Here is a 22,405-nt window from a genome sequence, read left to right as displayed (position 1 = left end):
GGACTGCCTCTTCCTAATTTGCCTTATCAGATCCAACAGAATCGTCATGTTACCGATTCTCTCATCTAGGGAGCTTCATTTGGCAAGCCCTAGATGGCAGGCTTTTTCTGCTTTGTAGATCTTCTCCCCACAAAGATTAGGTTGACCTCATCACTCCTGAGCTTTCAAAGGTCCTTCAAATCCTGGTTATGCCAGCAGGCCAGATGAACTTGTGAGGTGACTCCCTTATCATTAACATGATAAGGAGGAGGTTGAAGCTCAACCTTATTGGGGCTATTCCATCGGCAGGGTAAATGGGAGGGGCAGATATGGCGCAAGTGGGGGCTCACATCATGTTCTGGGAGTGCGACCGCTGCTTACGAGCGATCACTCACTCGGTCCCTCTGGCTTGACTCGTTCCCTGAGTGGCGGAATTTCCCAGAGCCTGGACCTCCGGCTGATATTGTGTAATGCCAGGTCCGTGGTGAATAAAGGCCCCCTCATTTTCGATCTTATACAAGAGGGGGGTGCGGACCTGATGGGCATTTCGGAGACCTGGCTGGGCGTGGAAGGGGGGTGCCCCTTGTCGAAATGTGTCCACCGGGCTTCTGTGCATTTCATCAGCCGAGGGCCCAGGATAGGGGTGGGGGTGGGTAGCGGTTATTATCAATGAAGGTCTGGAGCCGAGGGAGGTCACTGTACCGCAGATAGCCAGATGTGAGTCTCTCTTTGTCATGGGATGTGAGTCTCTCTTTGTCATGGGATGTGAGTCTCTCTTTGTCATGGGATGCAGGTGGGCTTGCTGATTACGTATCTGGCTCCTTGCTGTGTGACAGCAGCCCTGCCCGAACTGCTCGAGGTGATAGCCGGGATGGCGGTTGATACCCCCAGACTTATGGTTATGGGGGATTTCAACCTGCTGTCGGTAGGCAAAGCATTGGCGACGGCTCGGGAGTTCATGGCTTCCATGACAGCCTTGGACCTGACCCAGTTAGTTAATGGTCCCACTCACATCAGGGGAAACATCCTGGACTTGATTTTTGTCTTGGGACAGTGGTTGAATGATCTAGAATTAGGGGATCTAGTTATTAAACCCCTGTCATGGTCAGACCATTCGCTCCTTCAACTCGACTTCCGAACTGCCAACCCACACCGCAGGGAGACGGAGACGACTCGTTGGTTCCGTCCCAGGCGCCTGATGGACCCAGAGAGGTTTCTGACGGAGCTTGGGCCGTTTCCTGAGGATCTAGCCCACGGCTTGGCTGAAGAACTAGTCGCCGCCTGGCAAAGGGTGTGTTGTGTCTCGCCCGCTTTCACTGCAGCCGGGGCCTTCTTATCTGCTTTCTGCATGCTAGGAATGTCCTAGTATGCCTCCTGGCCCCAGCCCTGGCTCCATGCCCAGACAGGCTGAGAAGGAAGAAGTACCTCCAGCCCCCAGCTCTGGCTCCATGCCCAGGCAAACGGAGCAACTAGACCCCTCCCCCTCCCCCACAGCATGTGAGCCTGAGGAAGGTCAATTGCCAACAGCTGCAGACTGGAGTGACCCTCGCTTCAGAAGAATTGATAGGTGGCGGCGACAGAAGGAAGGGAGGGGCAGGCCTGGATAAGTGCTGAGTCATGGAGCCACACCCCATGTCCTATATAAAGGATATGCTTTCTGGCATTCTCTGAGTCAGGCAAAGTCTAACATATCTTGCTAAAGTCACTTTCTGGTCTCCTGCCTGCCTTGAGAACTTTGCTAGGACTTTGGCAGAGCTGCAGAGGCACGCCTGATTTGGATTTCTCTGACCCGGCTGTCAGCGGAGGAGTGGGACATGACAGGGTGGCGGCTGGGGCTTTGGACTGCGTTGTGCCTTTGTGGCCTCTTACCCGGCATCGATCTTGACTAGCTCCTTGGTATTTGGAGGAGCTGAGAGAGATGAAGCGCTGGAAAAGACGCCTAGAGAGTGACTGGAGAACCAGCCACTCTGTATCCAATCGAACACTAGTAAGGTCTCATATTTAGACCTACCTAGTGGCGATAAGAGCGGCAAAATGTGAGTATTTTTCCTGCTCTTATTGCATCGGCAGATAACCGCCCAGCCACCCTGTTTAGGGTGACCTGCTCCCTTCTTGCTCAGGGAGCCCGGGAAGACCCCTTGCAAGGGCGTGCTGAGGATTTTGGACAATATCTGCACAATAAAATTGCTCGGATTCGGGATGGTCTGGACGCTGATTGGATAGATTCGGGTGGGATAACAGAGGCAGTTTTTGAGAATGTTATCTGGGAAGAATTCGATACTGTGGTTCCCGAGGACATGGACAGGATACTGGGGAGGCTAAATGCGACCACATGTTTACTGGACCCGTGTCCCTCCTGTTTGCCACACAGGAGGTTACATGAGGCTGGCTTCTGGGAATTATCAACGCTTCTTTGATGGAGGGTGTCTTCCCTACTGCCTTGAAAGAGGCGGTGGTGAGACCCCTCCTCAAGAAGCCCTCCAGCTGTTTTAGCGAATTATGGTCCTGTCTCCAACCTTCGTTTTGTGGCAAAGGTTGTTGAGAGTGTGGTGGCACAACAGCTCCCCCAGTACCTGGATGAAACTGTCTATCTAGACCCATTCCAGTCTGGCTTCAGGCCTGGGTACAGCACGGAGATGACTTTGGTCACATTGGTAGATGATCTCTGGAGGTCTCGGGACAGGTGTTGTTCCTCTGTCCTGGTCCTGTTAGATCTTTCAGCGGCTTTTGATACCATCGACCATAGTATCTTGCTGCGACGACTGGGGGGTTTAGGAGTGGTGGGGCACCGTTTTTCGGTGGTTCTCCTCCTATCTCTTGGACCGATCGCAGACAGTGTTGGCAGGGGGGCAGAGATCGACCGCAAGGCACCTCATGTGTGGGGTGCCACAGGGGTCGGTTCTCTCACCTCTCCTGTTAACCATCTACATGAAGCTGCTGTATGAATGGTGAGATCATTCGTGGTTTTGGGGTGCAGTGCCATCTGTATGCTGATGACACTCAGCTGTACATTTCCACCCCTAACCACCCCAACGAAGCTGTCGAAGTGATGTCCGGTGTCTGGAGGCCGTACGGGTCTGGATGGGGAAGAACAGACTTCCAAGACTGAGTGGCTGTGGATGCTGGCATCCTGGTACAGCCAGCTGATTCCACCGCTGACTGTGGGTGGCAAAACATTGGCCCCTAGGGAGAGGGTCCGCAACTTAGGCGTTGTCCTGGATGTTCGATTGTCTTTAGAAGAACACATGACGGCCGTCGCCAGGGGAGCTTTTTATCAGGTCCGCCTGAAACGCCAGTTGTGCCCTTTCCTAGACTGGGATTCTCTATGCACGGTCACTCATGCCCTTGTCACTTCCCGCCAGGACTACTGCAATGCTCTCTACATGGGGCTCCCTTGAAGAGCACCAGGAGGCTCCAACTGGTCCAGAATGCGGCTGCGTGGGTAATAGAGGGAGCAACACGATGCTCCCATGTTACACCTCTCCTGCACAAGCTGAACTGGCTGCCGGTGGTCTTCCGGGTGCAATTCAAGGTGTTGGTTATCACCTTTAAAGCACTCCATGGCATAGGACCAATAGCCTCCCACCGACCTGTGCGCTCTCACAGAGAGGGACTCTTCAGGGTGCCGTCAGTCAAACAATGCCGACTGGTGACCCCCAGGGGGAGGGCCTTCTCTGTGGGGGTTCCTGCTCTTTGGAATGAGCTCCCTCCGGGGTTGCATCAACTCCCTGACCTCCGGACCTTTAAACACGAACTTAAAACCTTTTTGTTCCACCGTGCAGGTCTGGCCTAACACAATTTTTTAAATGTGGGGTTTTTTATGTGGGTTTTATGACAGTTTTAACTATTGTGGCCAAATTTTAGAATCAGTTTTTTAAAATATTTTAATTTTTATTTATGTTGTTTTATCCTGGCTGTAAACCACCATGAGTCCTTCGGGAGAAGGGCGGTATAGAAATCAAATAAATAAATAAATAAATATCCTTCCATCAACTACTTTCTTTTCTTATTTAGTTCTGATTACCAAACTAGAACTAAGGAGAAATTTCCTGACAGTTAGAACAAGGAATCAGTGGGATGGTTTACCTTCAGAAGTTGTGGGTGCTCCAAAAGTGGAGGATTTTTGAGAAGAGATTGGACAACCATTTGTTTGAAATGGTATAGGGTCTCTTGCTTGAGCAGGGGGTTGAAGACCTCCGAGATCCATTCCAACTCTGTTATTTTTATTTTGTGGTATTTTATAGACTTCAGTGTTTTAACTTACAATAGTTTTAAGTAACAATTGTTTTATATTTATTATTTTATTGGGGTGTTATCAACCAGTGTAATTTTCCATGAGATAGGTAGCCATATCGATTTGATTAATAAGTACACAAATAAATACATAATCAATTAGTAGATGTTCACCTTTAGCTCTCTTTTCCAAATAGCCTTGTTTTAAAACGATTCCTTGATCTTCAGTAGCCTTCTGTATATTGTTCTCATCTAAAAATAATAATAATAAAAATTGATAACTATCCCAAGACAGAACACATTTGTTTTTGTTGTAACCAGCTATGGCTTCTGAGCCATTCAAAATTTTTACTAAACAATAAAAAATAAAAAAGCCTGTATGTACTGTATGTTATATCTATTCTTGATTACTACCAAATTTACAAAGCTTAAATGATGAGGCTAGTAATTACTTTCATGACAGTAACATAACAGTAAGGTCCATATTGGTTATATTGATAAGCTTTGTGAATTCTTACAATGCAACACAAGAGAGATTTATACACTGGGAAAAAATTTCTATTTCTGACCAAGATAAAAGAGAAAGAAAAAGAAAATTTTGACACAATGTGATGATTAGTCAGTACAATATCATTGTGCATGAACACTATTGAAAATGCAAAGCTTTGTGCTTAAAGTTTAGGGCTGAGATTAGAGCTCACCAGAAGCTCATGTTAGTTTACAAGTTCTCATGAGGGAATGATTAACCCATAAAATGCTGCAGACAGTTACATCACTGCCCTAAACACTATATTTCTGACCTTTGTTCACCATAATCTCCAAAGAAAACTTTCAATGCATACATTTTGTATTAATGATTATATTATTATATAATATACTAATGATTATATTATTATATAAATATATAATTGATTCCTCTTTGCATTAGTCAACTAATTTTTCATGCTGATGTCAAGATAGATATGAAAAAGCCAGCATAGTTAAAATGGTATTTAAGTCAGCAATGAGTTTAAAAAATACTTATTTTCTTATTAGCTCACTTGTATCTATGGAACTCAGGCTTGAAAGATGCAAGAGCATTTATGAAAATCAGGCTTGAATTGATTATACTTCAAAATTTCTGCTAAATTAAGCTAGTCAGTTTTTATGCTTTATTTTCTTTAAAAATCACACATATTTTTAATAAATGCAGCTTTGACGAGAGCTGCTAAATTAGAAATTTTTGATGCATTATAACTCAGAATCTCATCTAGTCATACAATAAACCACTCATTTTTGTAGCAAAACTGGTAGTGTTAATAGAACTTACTTTCAGAAAGATGGTGTAAAACTGCTGCTTTAAGCACCAACAAATGGATTCAATGAAAGCCCATTGAAGACATATTGGTTCACCAAGGCATTTGTAGAATAACAATTGCTCCAGGGCAAGTTTGTTTGTTTTTTTCAATTGCCTTTTTAATTGCTTTTTTTAAAAAAAAGAATCTTGTTTTAATTTTTGTATTTTTATTGATTCTTAGGATTGTTGGTTTTATTGTTGTTGATGGTTACATTTAAGGTTCTTTTAATTGTTCTTTGTAAACTGCTTTGGGCGCAGTTTGGGAGGAAGAGTAGTAAAGAAATAGTATAAAAATATATTGTTTACAGCTTTAAAAGAGATTTGGTGTCATATAAAATTAGATTTGCCATCAGTGTTTTTCTCAATCCACCCTTAGGCTCAATACACTCTCCTAGCATGAAATGTGGATAACTTCCAGAAGTGGTAGATTCTTATATAAATTCCAGTATGAGATCTTACTTGCTTATTCCAATCACAAATGGTCCAAATGCCAAGGATCAACAAGATGTGACAAATTAGTAATATATTAATAATCTATTGTATATGGTACCATTCAATGGAAAAGGAAGCATGTGTATGAAAATCTGATGACTCAACTATGCAGGGCCTCATGAAGGCCTCTGTTTTATGGATCAGGAGCAACACAGACTAAGATTTCTAGATAATCCCGGTCCCTATCATTCTATCCCACTTTCTGCGAAAAGGTTGAACATTTTCAGTCAGCCTATGCATTACATGAAAGATTTATTTATTAAATGTCTATGTCACCCATCTCACTGATATAGCAACTCTGTATGTTCCTCTCACTTGATTCTTCTGGGTCTTTCTGCAAAAAGGACCCTACCCTGATACTGAAATAAATCAGGAAGGGATTCATAGTTAACTACATAAATGAGAATTGCTGAGGATGTATTTCATATGAATTCTATATCTGTTGTTCCAAAACACTTTAGTTTCAGATATTTGAGCATTTCAGTAGTAAAAATGACACCCTATAGTATATTTTCTGTGGTGAAATTACAAGACGTTGCAGCACTGAAAATAAGAATCAAATAAATTCTAGCATTAATATCAGACTGGTATTGAGCTTTGGATATTTAATGAAACAAATATACCCTAATATACCCTCACTTCAAGATGCATCCTACACATATTGTGGTTGTACTTAAAAGACATCTTGGCACACTGAGCCTGGCCTTGATTTTCAGGCATTCTCACTAGAGATTTATGCTCACTTACTCAGATATTTACATAATCTGTTGCCTCCCCTGCTTATATTTCTTGTTAATTAGCAGAAAACTAGAAACACAGAGTCTGTGAATTCTTTTAATTTTTCTGTGAGAGTTCAGAGAAAAAACAGGGCCCATTCTACATGTCTCTGGTGACATGATCTATGATGAATGATTTGAGGATCCCTAGAAGATTGCAAAGGCAGATATCTGGTTCATGGCACATGTGCAATGTATTGGCTCTCAGAATTTTCTGTGAGATTTCAAACAGTTTCATATAGTCTAACAGTCATTTCTAGGATATTTTAGGGATGCCCACATAATAATTGATCTTTTAAAAATATATATTTATTAAAATTTTGTACATGGTAAAAAGCAAACCTAAATATAAAAAAAGGTTCAAGAAAAATGAAAGAAACTAAAGAAATATAATTACCCTGTTTTCCCCAGAATAAGACATCCCCTGATAATAAACCTATGTTTTATAATAGTTTTAATTAAAGTTTTAGTAAATGAACAAAATAAAAACTAATAAAGAGCAGAGGCAGGCAGGCCAGCAAGCAGGCAGGAAGGCAGACAGGGAGAAAGGAAGGAAGGGAAGGAAGGAAGGAAGGAAGGAAGGAAGGAAGGAAGGAAGGAAGGAAGGAAGGAAGGAAGGAAGGAAGGAAGGCAGGCAAAATTGCAGAAAGTATAAAAAGGGAAAAAATAGAAAGAATTTTATTTGCAGCAATTATAAGTACGTTTACAAATTTCTCTCTTATTGTACGTTTACAAAAACCCCTCACCTTTTTCTATTATCCATTTTTTTCCTACTCATCAAAACCACTAATGAAAAATGCGTTTTTCTGTTTCACAGAAAAAGTCTTAGGAACTTCCAGTTAATCATAAATGTGAATATTATTTTTTCTCTCTTCAAAAAGGTTCATTAATCTTCTCTGTAAATTCCATCATTTTTATCAACCATTTCCTGTGTTGGTATAATTGAGACTTTCCATTTCTGAGTGTATAATAGCCTTGGTGCAATTGCCGTACATAAAAACAAAGTTCAGTGACTTTTTCTAGCTTTTGTCCCTTAGTCCCACACAAAAGTTTTTGATTTCAGTTGTACTTTAACCTTTAACATTTTCTGAATTAATTATTTTGGCCTTTGTACATGTCCATCAAACATGATGAAATATCTCTTCATGTTGTACACATTTCCAGCAAAAATTTCCAAGTAGCTTTATACATTCTAGACAATTTCTCTACGGAGAAATACCAAGGATACATCATCTTATAAAAATTCTCTTTAAGCACTGCCTGCCAGATTGATTTTGCCACACACAGGTCAGAGTCTTTCTGCCAAGAAGCATTTTACTTTCCAGGAGGCTGGCTTAAAAAGTCTCTCCTAAAATCCAAGCAAGATTTTGGCACAGAGCATTTGCCGCATGGGGTATTTGCAGCCGACCTCCAGAGATTGCCCAATGACACAAACTCCTGCTTGAATTTTCAGATGGAATTCCTTTCCATGAAGGGTAAACGAACTGCTGCACTGGACTGGAGGAAAGAATCTTTGTTCTTTTGCTCCATCTGCTTAACAACTGCAATGAGGAAAGCAGGGATTGTATTCGTTGAGCAAAGTTGTCATGTGGGCATTTCACTTGATGACTGCAATGACATACAAGCTAAATTCCAGGCTTAATTGTGGTTGTAAGTCGAAGACTACATATATGCAAAAAAATTAAAGCAATAAATGTATACTCATCATACTACATTATACTGTAAAGCATAATGGCCAAAGAAATGACCATTATATGTAGAATCTTTGGTTTCTTATACAATAGCAAACATCCTATTGGTATCAATTTGGAGGTCTGTTTAGAAAGTAGATTTGCTTGTATTACGCTATATGCTTAATCTATCATTTTTCTCTTCAAAGATAAACAAACTAATTCTATAATATATGAACACACACAAGACTAAATAACTCAAAATGATAAATACATTTTTCCTTTTTTCTTCTTTTTCATTGCAAATAATAGAGTTTAAAAAATAACAAAAATACTCATAACACAAGAATTCCTGGTTTTAGAATGAATTGCTAATTAACATTTATTTCCACATGTAAAGCTGCATCTTTGTCCAGGAAATTTTTTTTACAAGCCCAAGCCTGTTAACCTTCAGGAAGTCTTTAAGACTTAGCATTGTGGCCCAAATGTTTGAAGAGTTTGTCTTAAGAGGTGTAAGATACGTGTTTTGTTGTTGTTGATTTCTGGTTGCTTTGATATGGGGCATTTTGTAATACTGCTTTAGTTGCTGTATGCTGCATGGAATTGTGGTTTTATGAGTTCGGTAGGCCTTTAAGTAAATAAATAATCAGAATTAACAACAGATTCTAATAGCTGTTTTGATTTATTGCATCTTGGCTTGTTCACATGGCATATGATGTATTCTCCGATTTCTGAAATCCATTCTTCCCAAAGTATATTTATGACAGCTTCTATAGCAATTGTGATTTTCAAGTTATGTTTGCTGGAAGGTAAGAGTAAATTTTAACTGGGGGAAGGAGGGAAAGTAAAAAAAAAAAAAAGGAAATAGAGTTAACATAATAAATAACTTTGAAGTAGGAAAGCAAAATATAATAAAATGAATATCGAGGGGGAAACACAAGGTAGAAAATATTAGTTTTTAATAATTTATTTAAGTGGAATTAAAGAGACCAGGCAAATATTTAGAGAGAGCTATATACTTGTGAGATCATGAAAGGAAAAAGAACAGTGATAAGAAAGAGCAGTAGAAATAAGAAATTTAATAACAATATGAGAAAGATGAGAAAATAAAAACTCATGGAGAGGTTTGAAGATTCACATTAAAGTGTTCAAATTTAATGCAGATTAACAATGAAGCAAAAACTGTATTGGTATAATATTTTTGTTTCTTCATATTTTAAAGGAGAAATGTTTAGAAAGAAGGGAAACAAGATCACCCTTGGGAAGAGATGAAAATATATGCTCCCCCTTTTTTTTTTACAATTGAGAAAAAAAATTCCATTTTCAAAGCTAACACACAAGACATCAAGGCCACTTCCATACCTCAGGATTTCTGTTCTCCCATCCCAAAGAAAGATTATAAAGTGAACTTGGCACCATCTTTACATTAATCAACCTCAGTGAAAACATGAGTAGACCAATCAACGATTTTTTTAACTGACAAAAAGTAATGTAACAATAAAATAGAATATAGATAGCTTCAGGTTACATTTTATTTTTTATTTTATTTTATTTTGTCACAACAGTATACGTAAACATCGACATAAAACAACTACACATCATAAAAGAAAAACATATATATAAGTAAAAGTTTGCAATAACTATATTAATTTAATATAATGAAAGGGAACAATAGGACAGGAATCGTAGGCACTTTTGTGCTCTTATGCATGCCCCTTATAGTCCTCTTAGGAATGGGGTGAGGTCAATAGTAGACAGTTTTTGGTTGAAGTTTTTGGGATTATGAGTAGAGGCTATAGAGTCAGGTAGTGAGTTCCAAGCGTTAACAACTCTGTTACAGAAGTCATATTTTCTGCAATCAAGTTTGAAGCGGTTGACATTAAGTTTGAATCTATTGTTTGCTCTTGTATTATTGCGATTGAAGCTGAAGTAGTCTTTTACAGGAAGGATATTGCAATATATGATTCTCTGTGTTAAACACAGGTCATGTCGGAGTCGGCGGAGTTCTAAATTTTCTAATCCTAGGATTTTAAGTCTGGTGGTATAAGGTATTTTGTTGTTTTCAGAGGAGCGGAGAACTCTTCTTGTAAAATATTTCTGGACGCGTTCTATTGTATTAATGTCAGAGATGTGATATGGGTTCCAGACAGGTGAGCTGTATTCAAGAATAGGTCTGGCAAATGTTTTGTATGCTCTGGTTAGTAGTGTAGAGTTTTTGGAAAAGAAGCTGTGTAAAATTAGGTTTACAACTCTTAGAGCCTTTTTTGCTATGTAGTTGCAGTGGGCTTTGGCACTTAGGTCATTTGATATGAAAACTCCAAGGTCTTTAACAGGGTGGGGGTCATCTGTAAGGTAATGTCCATCGAGCTTGTACTTATTGTTGGGGTTCTTTTTTCCAGTATGTAAGACTGAGCATTTGCTGGTTGAGATTTGAAGTTGCCAAGTTTTAGACCAATTGGATACAAAGTCAAGGTCTTTTTGAAGGGTAGAAGTATTGTTAGTGGTGTTAATTAATTGTTGATATTCTCTGAGCTTGGTTGTTTGCTGGCAGGCATTTTGTTATCTGACTAGGTAACTTATGCTGAAGAAGTTATTAGTCAAGTGCTCTGTATACAGAAATACAGTGAAAGCTCAGTTTGATAGAATGAATTTGGCTTGATATATTCTCTGATTTAAGCAGCAGTTGTGAACAAGTGACATCCTTTCCACCAAATGCCTGTTAAATAAAAGTTTTCACGAAAACTAAATAGGTAGTCACACCTTTCACTTATGTTACTATGATGGGGATCTTTGATATAAAAAGAAGTATCCAAGCCATCTTGGTATAATTTCTTTATTATTTTTCAAGTCTCTAAAAGTAAAAGATAGCATTCTGGCAGAAGTCAGAGAGACTAGGACGCAAGAGACAATGTGAATCTTGCCATCAAGAAAACAGATCATTTGCAAACTTAGCAGAGCTAAAGCATTGAAAGAAACGCACAAGCTTTGCATCTGTATCAAACAAACAGCAGCGGACCTGAGAAACACACACACACACACACACACACACACACACACACACACACACACCTTATTTATTCTTAAAACCAATTAACTTCACGCAATTACACAGGTCTGCAGCTGTTTCCAAATTTATTCAAAGCCCTCATATAAAAGTTAGATAACTGAGAAAAGTGGAAAGGAGAGGGAACTGAAACAAAAAGATATTTTAGTTTAATTAAAAAAGAAAAGCAAAATCAGAAGAGAAACTGGGTCAAACAAGAAAATGTAAGAAATTCTGATAAAATGAAGAAAAGAGAAATGGGGGTGGAGAGGAATAGATTATAGAAAATGGGGAATAAAACTTTGAACAAAATAAAAAGGATGAATAAAAAATTAGGAAAACAAGGTGAAAAAAAAATTTGAGGATGAGAAGTTGGAAAACAAAATTAACAGAGAAGATTTTTACAATGCTATCTATAGCAAATTAGAAATAAAAATGACATGTACATATTGGTATCATCAATTCCACTATTTGCATGATGACATTGTTAATCATATAATATTATTTGCCTATGGATATGAAATAAGAAAGCATGACTTAAAAAATAATAACATTTTCATGTAGAATATTCAGCTTTTCTGAAATAGAATAGAAACCACATAAATAGCACATAGAATAAACAAGCAAAGTATAGATTGTGCAGCAAAAAAGTACTAATTAGCCACTGAAACATAATTATAAAAGAAAACTGAAGGTAAAGTTTAGGGATCTGATTGGCAAATGAACTTTAAGAATATAGGGTTTGGTGCCTGTCCTATGGTAATGACAAAGGAAATGACAATTATGATGAAACTTTGCCAAATGTATTAATAAAGCAAGTTGTGAAACTCTCAAAATTACTTCGGAACACTCTAACGAGCGATCAAAAGAACCAGCATCACCTTCCCCAATGCTAGAGGGTAATAAATTCTACCTTCTGGAGCATGATGCCAATTGATTAGAAAGGATACCAGAATTGTGTTGGAAACTTGGCACTGCTCCATGTACCACCTAATTTATAGTGAATCAATCCTCCCCTCCCCCATAACTATATAAAAGTGCTACTGAGCATGTCCCCAGTGGCCATTTTCCTAGCTTTTAAAGTATGAATCCTTTACCAGAAGGGGTTCCTTCTTGTTTTGCTAAGCAGTCTCTCTTAATATGCCAATTCATCCATGTTGTCAAATTTTTCCTTCCCTATTCTTTTCTTCCTTCACTGAACTATTTTCATTTTAGAGTTTTATGACTCTGGAAAACTCTGGGGGTGGACATAAATCCTTGCAAATGTGTCTCAAGGTGAGCATGAGGCACAACTGCAGCAGCCAAACATAAGAGTTCATTTGTGCAAATTCCCCCAGACTACCCCATGCTCAGCTCTTTTATTAGAGAGATAGGAACTTTTCTTTCTCCCCAAGCAAGACATATAATGCTTAATTCTATTTTCATAACTAAGGATTTCCTGAGACATGTAAGTCACTGCCTATATTCAGGATTGAACATTAGAGCCATGGAAAGAAGAGTGTGAAAAATTCTGAAAACTGCTCTCTTTACAGGGAAACTAAGCATGAGAACAAATGACTTTTGTAAAGTGGAGCTGAAAAAGTCCAACCAGTCAGTGACTTTGTTACAAGTTTCAGATTTTTATAATGAATGAATAAAAAAATTCCCACTTTCTATATATGTCACTGACTGAATCTTGCCACTGACTGAATCACTGCTATTACAGTATTCTCACCAAATATCAAACTAGGCTTTGTAAGAGGAACAATTTGATTAAAAAGCATGAGTTTGATTGGAATGTCTTCTTCAAGGCCATAGCAGGTACAGAACACAAAAGTGGGATGTTAGAAAAAATTATTTTAAAAAGAAAGCTGAAATAATGGCCTGGAAAATGAGGACTTCAAGCCAATTAAAGCATCCAAGAATGGAACAAAAAAAGGAGAGGCTGACCAATTTTCATTCAGATTTGTTCTCAGTAATCCTCTGATGCAAGACAATAGATTTCTAATATAGAATTGACCTAATATATATGTACTATAATGCTATGCATCCAGTATATGTACTATAATTCTATATATGTACTATAATGCTAGTCTGGTGGCTCAGCAGACTAAGTCTGTCTGTTATTAACACAGCTGCTTGCAATTACTGCAAGTTCAAGTCCCACCAGGCCCAAGGTTGACTCAGCCTTCCATCCTTTATAAGGTAGGTAAAATGAGGATCCAGATTGTTGGGGGCAATAAAAGTTGACTTTGTATATAATATACAAATGGATGAAGACTATTGCTTAACACAGTGTAAGCCGCCCTGAGTCTGCGGAGAAGGGCAGGATATAAATTCAAATATATATATATAAACAGACAGACAGAAACAGAAAAATATCCACCATCCTAAGAAACCCCAAAGACAAAATTGAGTTAGAAAATCAAGGAGTATATGAAATCCCATGCACCGCCTGCCCCACCACATACATTGGACAAACCAACAGAAGAATAAGTGCACGCATTGAAGAACACAAGAACTCATTCAAAAAAGAGGAACCAACTTCTTCCCTGGTCCAACACTTTAAAGTCACAGGACATGATATTGACTTTAAAAAGACCAGAACTATCGCCAAAACTGAACACTTTAACAACAGAATAATCAGAGAAGCCATTGAGATAGAAAAACGCCCACACAGCATGAACAAACGAGATGACACCTCCCGCCTACCAGCCATTTGGAAACCCGCCCTTATTGACAAACGAGTCCCTAACACGAGGAATGACACCAGACCCACACTCACGAGGTCCACACAGGATGTCACCACCGCACATCCACCCAGAAAGCAGACCCAAACCCACACTGATCATAAAGCACGACCAAGGACCAGAAGCCAGACCGCAGCTGCAACATTAGCCATTTCAAACCCCTCCAATCCATTCATGCAGCAGACTGACACCCACTATGAAGATGTAGCACGACCACAAAGCCAAACAACAGCTATGCAGCTCACCAGCTCAAATCCCCCTGCAGCACAGACTAGACTGAGCACAACCAAGCCCCCACCAACACAGGACACACCCCCAGCCAATCAGAGCACAGAAAAACCCCCATCCAATCAGAGCACAGCCAAGCTCCCACCCAATCAGTTCAAACCCCCACTAGCAGTTAAAAGGAAGAAACAGCTGCGATCACACCTTGCTCCCAGAAGCACGAAGCTGAAGCCTGAAGATGACGAATGAGACTTCGTCGAAACGTCGCCAAGACACTTCCAATTTTACACGGGAGAAAACCCGAACAACCAAAGACCTATATATATATATATATATATATATTTGAATTTATATCCTTATTTGAATTTATATATATATATATATATATATATATATATACACATATATATATATATATATATATACACACACATATATATATATATATATATACATACATATATATACATATATATATATACATATATATATACATATGTATATGTATATGTATATATATACATATATATACATATATATATATACTGAGGTTTTCGCGGGTGTTTGTATATAGGTCTTTGGTTATTCGGGTTTTCTCCTGCGTAAAATTGGAAGTGTCTTGGCGACGTTTCGACGAAGTCTCATTTGTCATCTTCAGGCTTCAGCTTCGTGCTTCTGGGAGCAATGTGTGATAGCAGCTGTTTCTTCCTTTTTAACTGCTAGTGGGGGTTTGAACTGATTGGGTGGGAGTTTGGCTGTGCTCTGATTGGATGGGTTTTTTTGTGTGCTCTGATTGGCTGGGGGTGTGTCCTGTTTGGATAGGGGCTTGAGGAATGACACCAGACCCACACTCACGAGGTCCACACAGGATGTCACCACCACACATCCACCCAGAAAGCAGACCCAAACCCACACTGATCATGAAACACGACCAAGGACCAGAAGCCAGACCGCAGCTGCAACATTAGCCATTTTAAACCCCTCCAATCCATACATACAGCAGACAGACACCCACTATGAAGATGTAGCACGACCACAAACACGAAGCCAAACAACAGCAATGCAGCTCACCAGCTCAAATCCCCCTGCAACTCAGACTAATCTGAACACAACCAAGCCCCCATTGGTTGCGCGAGTAGTAACGGGAGCCGCTCGTGGCTCCCATGTAACACCACTACTCCGTAGCCTGCACTGGCTTCCTGTGGTTTTTCGGGTGCGCTTCAAGATTTTGGTTACTACCTTCAAAGCGCTCCATGGCTTAGGACCCGGGTACTTACCAGACCGCCTGCTGTTACCCTATTCCTCCCACCGACCCATACGCTCTCACAGAGAGGGTCTCCTCAGGGTGCCGTCCGCCAAACAGTGTCGGCTGGTGGCCCCCAGGAGTAGGGCCTTCTCTGTGGGGGCATCGACGCTCTGGAACGAACTTCCCCCTGGCTTACGTCAAGTGCCTAATCTTCGGACCTTCCGTCGTGAGCTAAAAACACACTTATTCATTCAAGCGGGACTGGCATAATAGTGTTAAATTTTTATTCGGGGTTTTATTATATTTCTAAAATTTTAAAACTAAATTTTTTAATTTATCAGCCTTTTTGTAATTTGCTATGTTTTAAATGTTTTAATTGTATATATTTCGTGTTTTATCTTTGGCTGTAAACCGCCCTGAGTCCTTTGGGAGAAGGGCGGTATAAAAATATAATAAAATAAATAAATAAAATAAATAAATATATGTATGTATATATGAACTAAATAAGTATTTTCCAACCAATAGCTTTCAGATGTGTAAAACCTTACCTCCAAATGAAAAGCAGTTCCGTCTAGATATGATGACAATTAAAGTCCACCAGATTGAAGACGACTGAACTACTATAAGAGAAAATTTGCAAAACTACCCCATTCATCTTCCCGTAATCATTTGCCATGTAAATTGGAGAAACTTTCATAAGCACAATTTTCATTGCTTTTTCATCAAAACAAATCCTTCAGATACCAATTTGAAGTCAACCTTCAATTGTCTTTGTTTCTACTATCTTTGAAATAAGCAAGGGGACTTATGCCTTGTTGAGGCAATAAAATAACCGATCAGTTCTTCCTCTAACAAGCCCGTGGATAATCCCCCTCCCACAAAGAACTCACTCTTGCTACTGATTCTAGAAATCAGTACCAATGAGGAAATTGCCTCATTCAACACGCATTCAAGAAAATAAATTGCTAGCACCCTGCCTTTCCATGTAATTAGTAAATGTTGGGAAGCATTTTTTTTCATTTGCAAATGAATAATTAAATATTTCAAATTAATTAATTAGTTGGAAAAAGCAATTGTTACAGAGTCACAAGAAAACAGCATTGATTTAGGAAGGATAGTATGGATAATATTTTTTAGTTAAGCACTTTTCACAATAGTTCTAAATATAGTTGCAGGTTGTAGTATAATTAATACTATAACTCTTCAATTAATACTTCCCTTCCCCCAAGGATTCAGTCATGCCCTAAATTTTCCACCCATGTTGGGCAAGGCAGAGAGAAGCAGGTCTGTTCCATCATCAATCTGTCTATTTGCCAATCATTCAACATGTCAGTTACTGAGAGTACTGTCTTCATACTTTACAGTGCTGTGAAATGGAAAAAAAAACCTTTCATACTTTTTCACAAAATAAGACCTCCCTCCCTCCCTCCCTCTCTCTCTCTCTCTCTCACACTCACACTCACACACATATTTTTGGCTATATATATTTGTGAATATTTACTGAGATTTGTCAAATAAATGGTTGCAGATGGTTGCAATTTATATGGGACCGTTTTTAAAAACATTAATAAGTTTCATTGAGAAACCTCAAAAATTTTCTGTTCAACAGTTTGTCATTCAATTCAGAATGAAATCTTCAAAGACAATACAGTATTCTAGAAATCATTATGAAGTGTGTATCCTATGGGCGGCGGCCTGACACAGCAGAGGAGCTGTTGCATTTCCATTACTATTTTATTTTGTTTTTTGTTCTACGTAGCAATAGGTTGATCTTCTTCAAATGTTTTGACATTTCACATATGCTAACAACATATGAACATTTCAAAATGTTTAAAAGAATCTCATACAAACTGTTTTTTCACTGTCTGTGTAAACTATAAGCCTAAACTCCTAGACTGTTCATGGTGAGATACTTTATAAAACAATTGGTGACACTGATAAGTCGGAAGCATTAGCACAAGGATTGCCTTGTAGGCTGCCATATTTTGTAGGAACTGTGTGTTCATTACAAGGCATTACAAGCTTTATTAAAAGTTATACTGCAATGTTAGTTCAGACCTAGCTGTATCATTTCATTTTGTTCCCACACTTTCTTAGCAGGTGTTGGGAAGACAGATCTCTTCTTTTACAAGAAGTCAAGGCTGGACAATGGCCTCCAGATGTTAGCCAGCTCAGCCTGATGTTTGCACTAATCACAACAGAGCACTGTACGAATATTACTAGAGGCCCACTCCTGAGCAGAAACCCACCCTGCTCCACAATTAAAATAAAACAATTTTGGATTTCTGTCAACATTGACCAAGCTCAAACTCAGTCTCAGCCTCTTTTGGCTTCCCTCTTGGAAGGACCAGGTTTGCATTACTGCCGACTACTTTATTGAATTCTATCCCCATGCCCCTTGTGTTGAGGCCTGCAAATTTAAATGTCATTTTGCAGCACACATTTATAATTACCATAGCAGGCCTGGGACATGGAGAGAAATCTGCCACTATGAATATTAACATTAATGTGCCCAATGCCAGCTTGCCGATCCCGCTGGCAGGAGTATAAAAATGCTTGAGTTAAACTTTTATTTAGATGTTAAAAGATTCCGAGCCTCAGCAGGGGTGACAGAGGCAGCCCCTGTGCGTTCCTATCACTGCTTGTGCTCGAATTGAATTACACCAGGGGGAAGGCAGGGAGCTGACAGTGAGTTGCCATGCTTATTTAATCTCATTTACTATTAGTACATTGTCAGCATGGGGTTTCCCCTTGTCTCCATTCCTAGAAATAAGCTGCAGGAAAATGGTCTAGACTCATTCCTTTTGCAAAAGTGAACAATTAGAATTTTGCTTAATCAAAAAGCAGATATCAGCTGGTCATTTAATGTAACAGTTGCTCACTTTCATTCTCTTTCTCTATGTATCTTAACTGCAGAATAGTTTCCAGTTAGCACCAGTGCTCTCTGATATTTTTCTTTTTATATGTCATCGCTCTGCAAAGTCACTGGATGATATAACAAGTTACCATTGCTCCATCTATCCTAGTTTATAAGATCATTGTTAAGGAGTAAGTACTTTTTAGATGCAAAAAAGCTCCAAACAAGTCATGGTGAAACAAATTTTAGTCTTTAGTGAAAAGCTGATGTGGAATCTTAACAAACTGCAGAACATTTCTTAGTAGTTTCCACAAATTTGCCTGTAGGGGCTCTTCCTCGTGGCTGCATTAATGTGTGTTCCTTTAGTGCTTGAGTTGGCAGAAAAGTATGCCAGCATAATTTGCACTGTCCCCATGGCCAAACTCTAATCTACCTCAGTAATGAGGCTTTTGAGTGGTCCTATCCTCATAGCTTTACTGTGGTACAATTTAAGGGCAGTAATTGGTGGATTCCCCTAACTTCTTTTTCCCTCTCACCTATCACTAGCTAGTACAGAAAAAATCCACTAACTATTCTCCTTTTGTGAGGCAAATAGGCTTGGCCCTTGGTGGGCTATGCCTAGAACAAAGGCTTTAGTCACCCATTTGCCTGAGTTCTGTCCAATAACCTTTTCACTTAGGACTTAGGTTATCTCTGTTCAGAAACTCTAGTGATTCTCTGGCAGATAATAGTGGTTCTCTGACTTTATCTCTAAAAATAGCCAGGCTAACATGGAAGAGGTTGAAAGATAAAGCAGAAGGGAACTTTAACAGCACATCAAGATAACTCCTTCCCAGTTCAAACCTCTGCAACACCTACCTGTCAGCCAATTTTGGACAGGCCTTTACCTAGCTAGAAGGAACAACTATCATCACTTTTGTCAATTTCATTCCAACTTAAACATATCCCAAATATATAAGAGTTGCAAAGAAATAGTAGGGAATGTGCTGAGGCTACAGCATACAATATATTATCCTATGAAGTAAGCAAAGTAGTACTGGGATAAACAACATGTCACTTCTCCATGAAAGAAAGGGAAACAATAAGAAGCATGGTTGCATGAAGGACCTTGACAGCAGAAGTAGGGAAAAACCTGCAATATATTCTTTTGGGAGAAAACCAGAGATATCTACTTTCCAAGTTTAAATTGACTAATAGCCCCTTTTTCCCAAACAAGTCAGAAGTCTCTTTAAATATTGCAGAACCTGTATTTAATAAGAAGCCTATAATCTCCCAATGTGTATAAGGAGTCAGTACAGTGTCTGCCTGGTGTTCTGTGATGTGGAAGTCAAGCATTATGCTAGCAGTTGCTTCTATGGAAATTAGATATCCAGGTGCTCCTGCAGTTCATGCAAAATGGCCAAGGAAAACAGTGCCCAATGACTGAAGAGAAGGGAATGTCACAGCAACCACAGGAAGATTAGAACTATAATTTATTGAGATGGATTGTAGTAACAAAATCTGGCAAGCCTGATTGCCCTTTACCTTCCTTCCCTATGTAAGAAAAGATAAAAAGTTATTCTTTTATGTTGTTGTTGTTGTTGTTAGTTGCGAAGTCGTGTCCGACCCATCGTGACCCCATGGACAACATTCCTCCATGCCTTCCTGTCCTCTACCATCCTCTGGAGTCCATTTAAGCTCATGCCTACTGTTTCAGTGACTCCATCCAGCCACCTCGTTCTCTGGAGTCCCGTTCTTCTTTTGCCCTCAATCTTGTCCAGCATTAGGCTCTTCTCCAGTGAGTCCTTCTTTCTCATTAGGTGGCCAAAGTATTTCAGTTTCATCTTCAGGATCTGGCCTTCTAAAGAGCAGTCAGCGTTGATCTCTTCTAGGACTGACTTGTTTGTTTGACTTGTAGTCCAAGAGACACTCAGGAGTCTTCTCCAGCAACAGAGTTCAAAGGCCTCAATTCTTTGGCGCTCAGCCTTTCTTATAGTCCAGCTTTCACAGCCATACATTGCAACTAGAAAAATCATAGCCTTGACTATATGCACTTTTATTGGCAGGGTGATGTCTCTGCTTTCTAGTACGCTGTCTAGATTTGCCGTAGCTTTCCTCCCCAGGAGCAAGCGTCTTTTAATTTCTTGCAGTCCCCATCTGCAGTGAACTTGGAGCCCAGAAAAATAAAATATTTCACTACCTCCATTTCTTCCCCATCTAGCTGCCAGGAATTGAGAGGGCCAGAATAGAGAGGGTCAGAATGCATCTGCATATCCGAGGTTGTTGATATTTCTCCCGGCAATCTTAATTCCAACTCTTTTATAGAATGTATTAATTGCATAAATAGTATAAAGATTCTACTGCAAACCTCAGTAACAAGGCAAAGGAAAAGCCACAGGAAAAGGGTTAATTATTATGTGTCAGCTTGACCAAAATGTTCAAGAAAGTTCACCCGCTAAGGGGGAGAGAAATAAGATGCATCCTGTTGTAAATTAGCAAAAGCAATCACTGCAAAACACAGGAAATTGGAAATCAGTAAATAAAAGAAGCCATAACCAAAAGGAATCTTGCTTGACACATACACAGGATGTAAACAGGCAGGAACTGGGGGGAAGGAAGTATGATATATACTGGGGGGAAAGATATAAAAGCATTGTTTGAAACTTTGAAAAGGGTGCTTCACAATCTCAATCCAATTTGGGAAGAGACGTGGAGGCCTGCCTTTGCAAACGCATTCCAATAAATTCTTTGTTTGTACATCAGAGTTGTCTATTGAATAAAATAGAATAGAATAGAATAGAATAGAATTTTTATTGGCCAAGTGTGATTGGACACACAAGGAATTTGTCTTGGTGCATATGCTCTCAGTGTACATAAAAGAAAAGATACGTTCATCAAGGTACAACATTTACAACACAATTGATGGTCAGTATATCAATATAAATCATAAGGATTGCCAGCAACAAGTTACAGTCATACAGTCATAAGTGGAAAGAGATTGGTGATGGGAACTATGAGAAAATTAATAGTAGAGCAGATTCAGTAAATAGTTTGACAGTGTTGATGGAATTATTTGTTTAGCAGAGTGATGGCCTTCGGGAAAAAATTGTTCTTGTGTCTAGTTGTTCGAGTGTGCAGTGCTCTATAGCGTCGTTTTGAGGGTAGGAGTTGAAACAGTTTATATCCAGGATGCGAGGGGTCTGTAAATTAGTGAGCATTTAGTGATTAATTAGTGAATTAGTAATTAGTGAATTAGTGAGTATAATTTTTTGGGGGGTGTTTAAATCTCACACCTATGAGAACTCAGTGAATAACGAAGGATTTTTCCTGGCTTTCTCCTGAATACTATTTTGCTTCTCAAGATTTATTTTACCCCTTTTTATATAATAATTTCCTTAAATTCTTCTCTATGGTTCTCTACAACAGAACAATGAGAACACAGCAGCTGCCAGTTCCTGACTACAACTTAACCACGACTGTAAATAAAGTGTAGGAAGATAGCACCCACCCCCCTCCTAGAAGAATGAAATATTTTAGAAAATATTTTAGAAAATTATTTTAGAAAAATATTTTAGAAATATTTTAGAAAATATTTAAAAAGGCAGAATATATTTCCCTGGATGAAAAATGGAGAAACTTGTTTTAAAGACAAAGCAGCTTTCTGACTCCCCCCACCTTTGTCAATGGGTCAGAGACAGAAACTCACTCCCCCCACCTTTGTCAATGGGTCAGAGGTAGAAACTCATTCTCCCCACCTTTGTCAATGGGCCATCATCATCTGCAACATAATAGAACCTATCTAGCAACTGAAACTCACCACATGACACCTGGGAAGATTAC

At 39.3% G+C, this 22,405-nt stretch overlaps 1 protein-coding gene across 1 annotated transcript in view; it reads right to left on the bottom strand.

Moving 5' to 3' along the window:
* SKAP1 (src kinase associated phosphoprotein 1) overlaps window positions 1-22,405 on the bottom strand; it is a 566,058-nt gene that overhangs the window by 119,539 nt on the left and 424,114 nt on the right. The window contains exon 4 of the mRNA XM_058181982.1: window positions 4,387-4,464. Coding sequence (XP_058037965.1) covers window positions 4,387-4,464 — 78 coding nt within the window. The remainder of the gene's footprint in view (window positions 1-4,386; window positions 4,465-22,405) is intronic.

This window comes from Ahaetulla prasina, chromosome 4 (assembly GCF_028640845.1).
Source record: "Ahaetulla prasina isolate Xishuangbanna chromosome 4, ASM2864084v1, whole genome shotgun sequence".
Lineage (NCBI taxonomy): Eukaryota > Metazoa > Chordata > Lepidosauria > Squamata > Colubridae > Ahaetulla > Ahaetulla prasina.
Note: the sequence above shows the minus strand (reverse complement) of the source record. Positions and strands in the feature narration are given on the sequence as shown.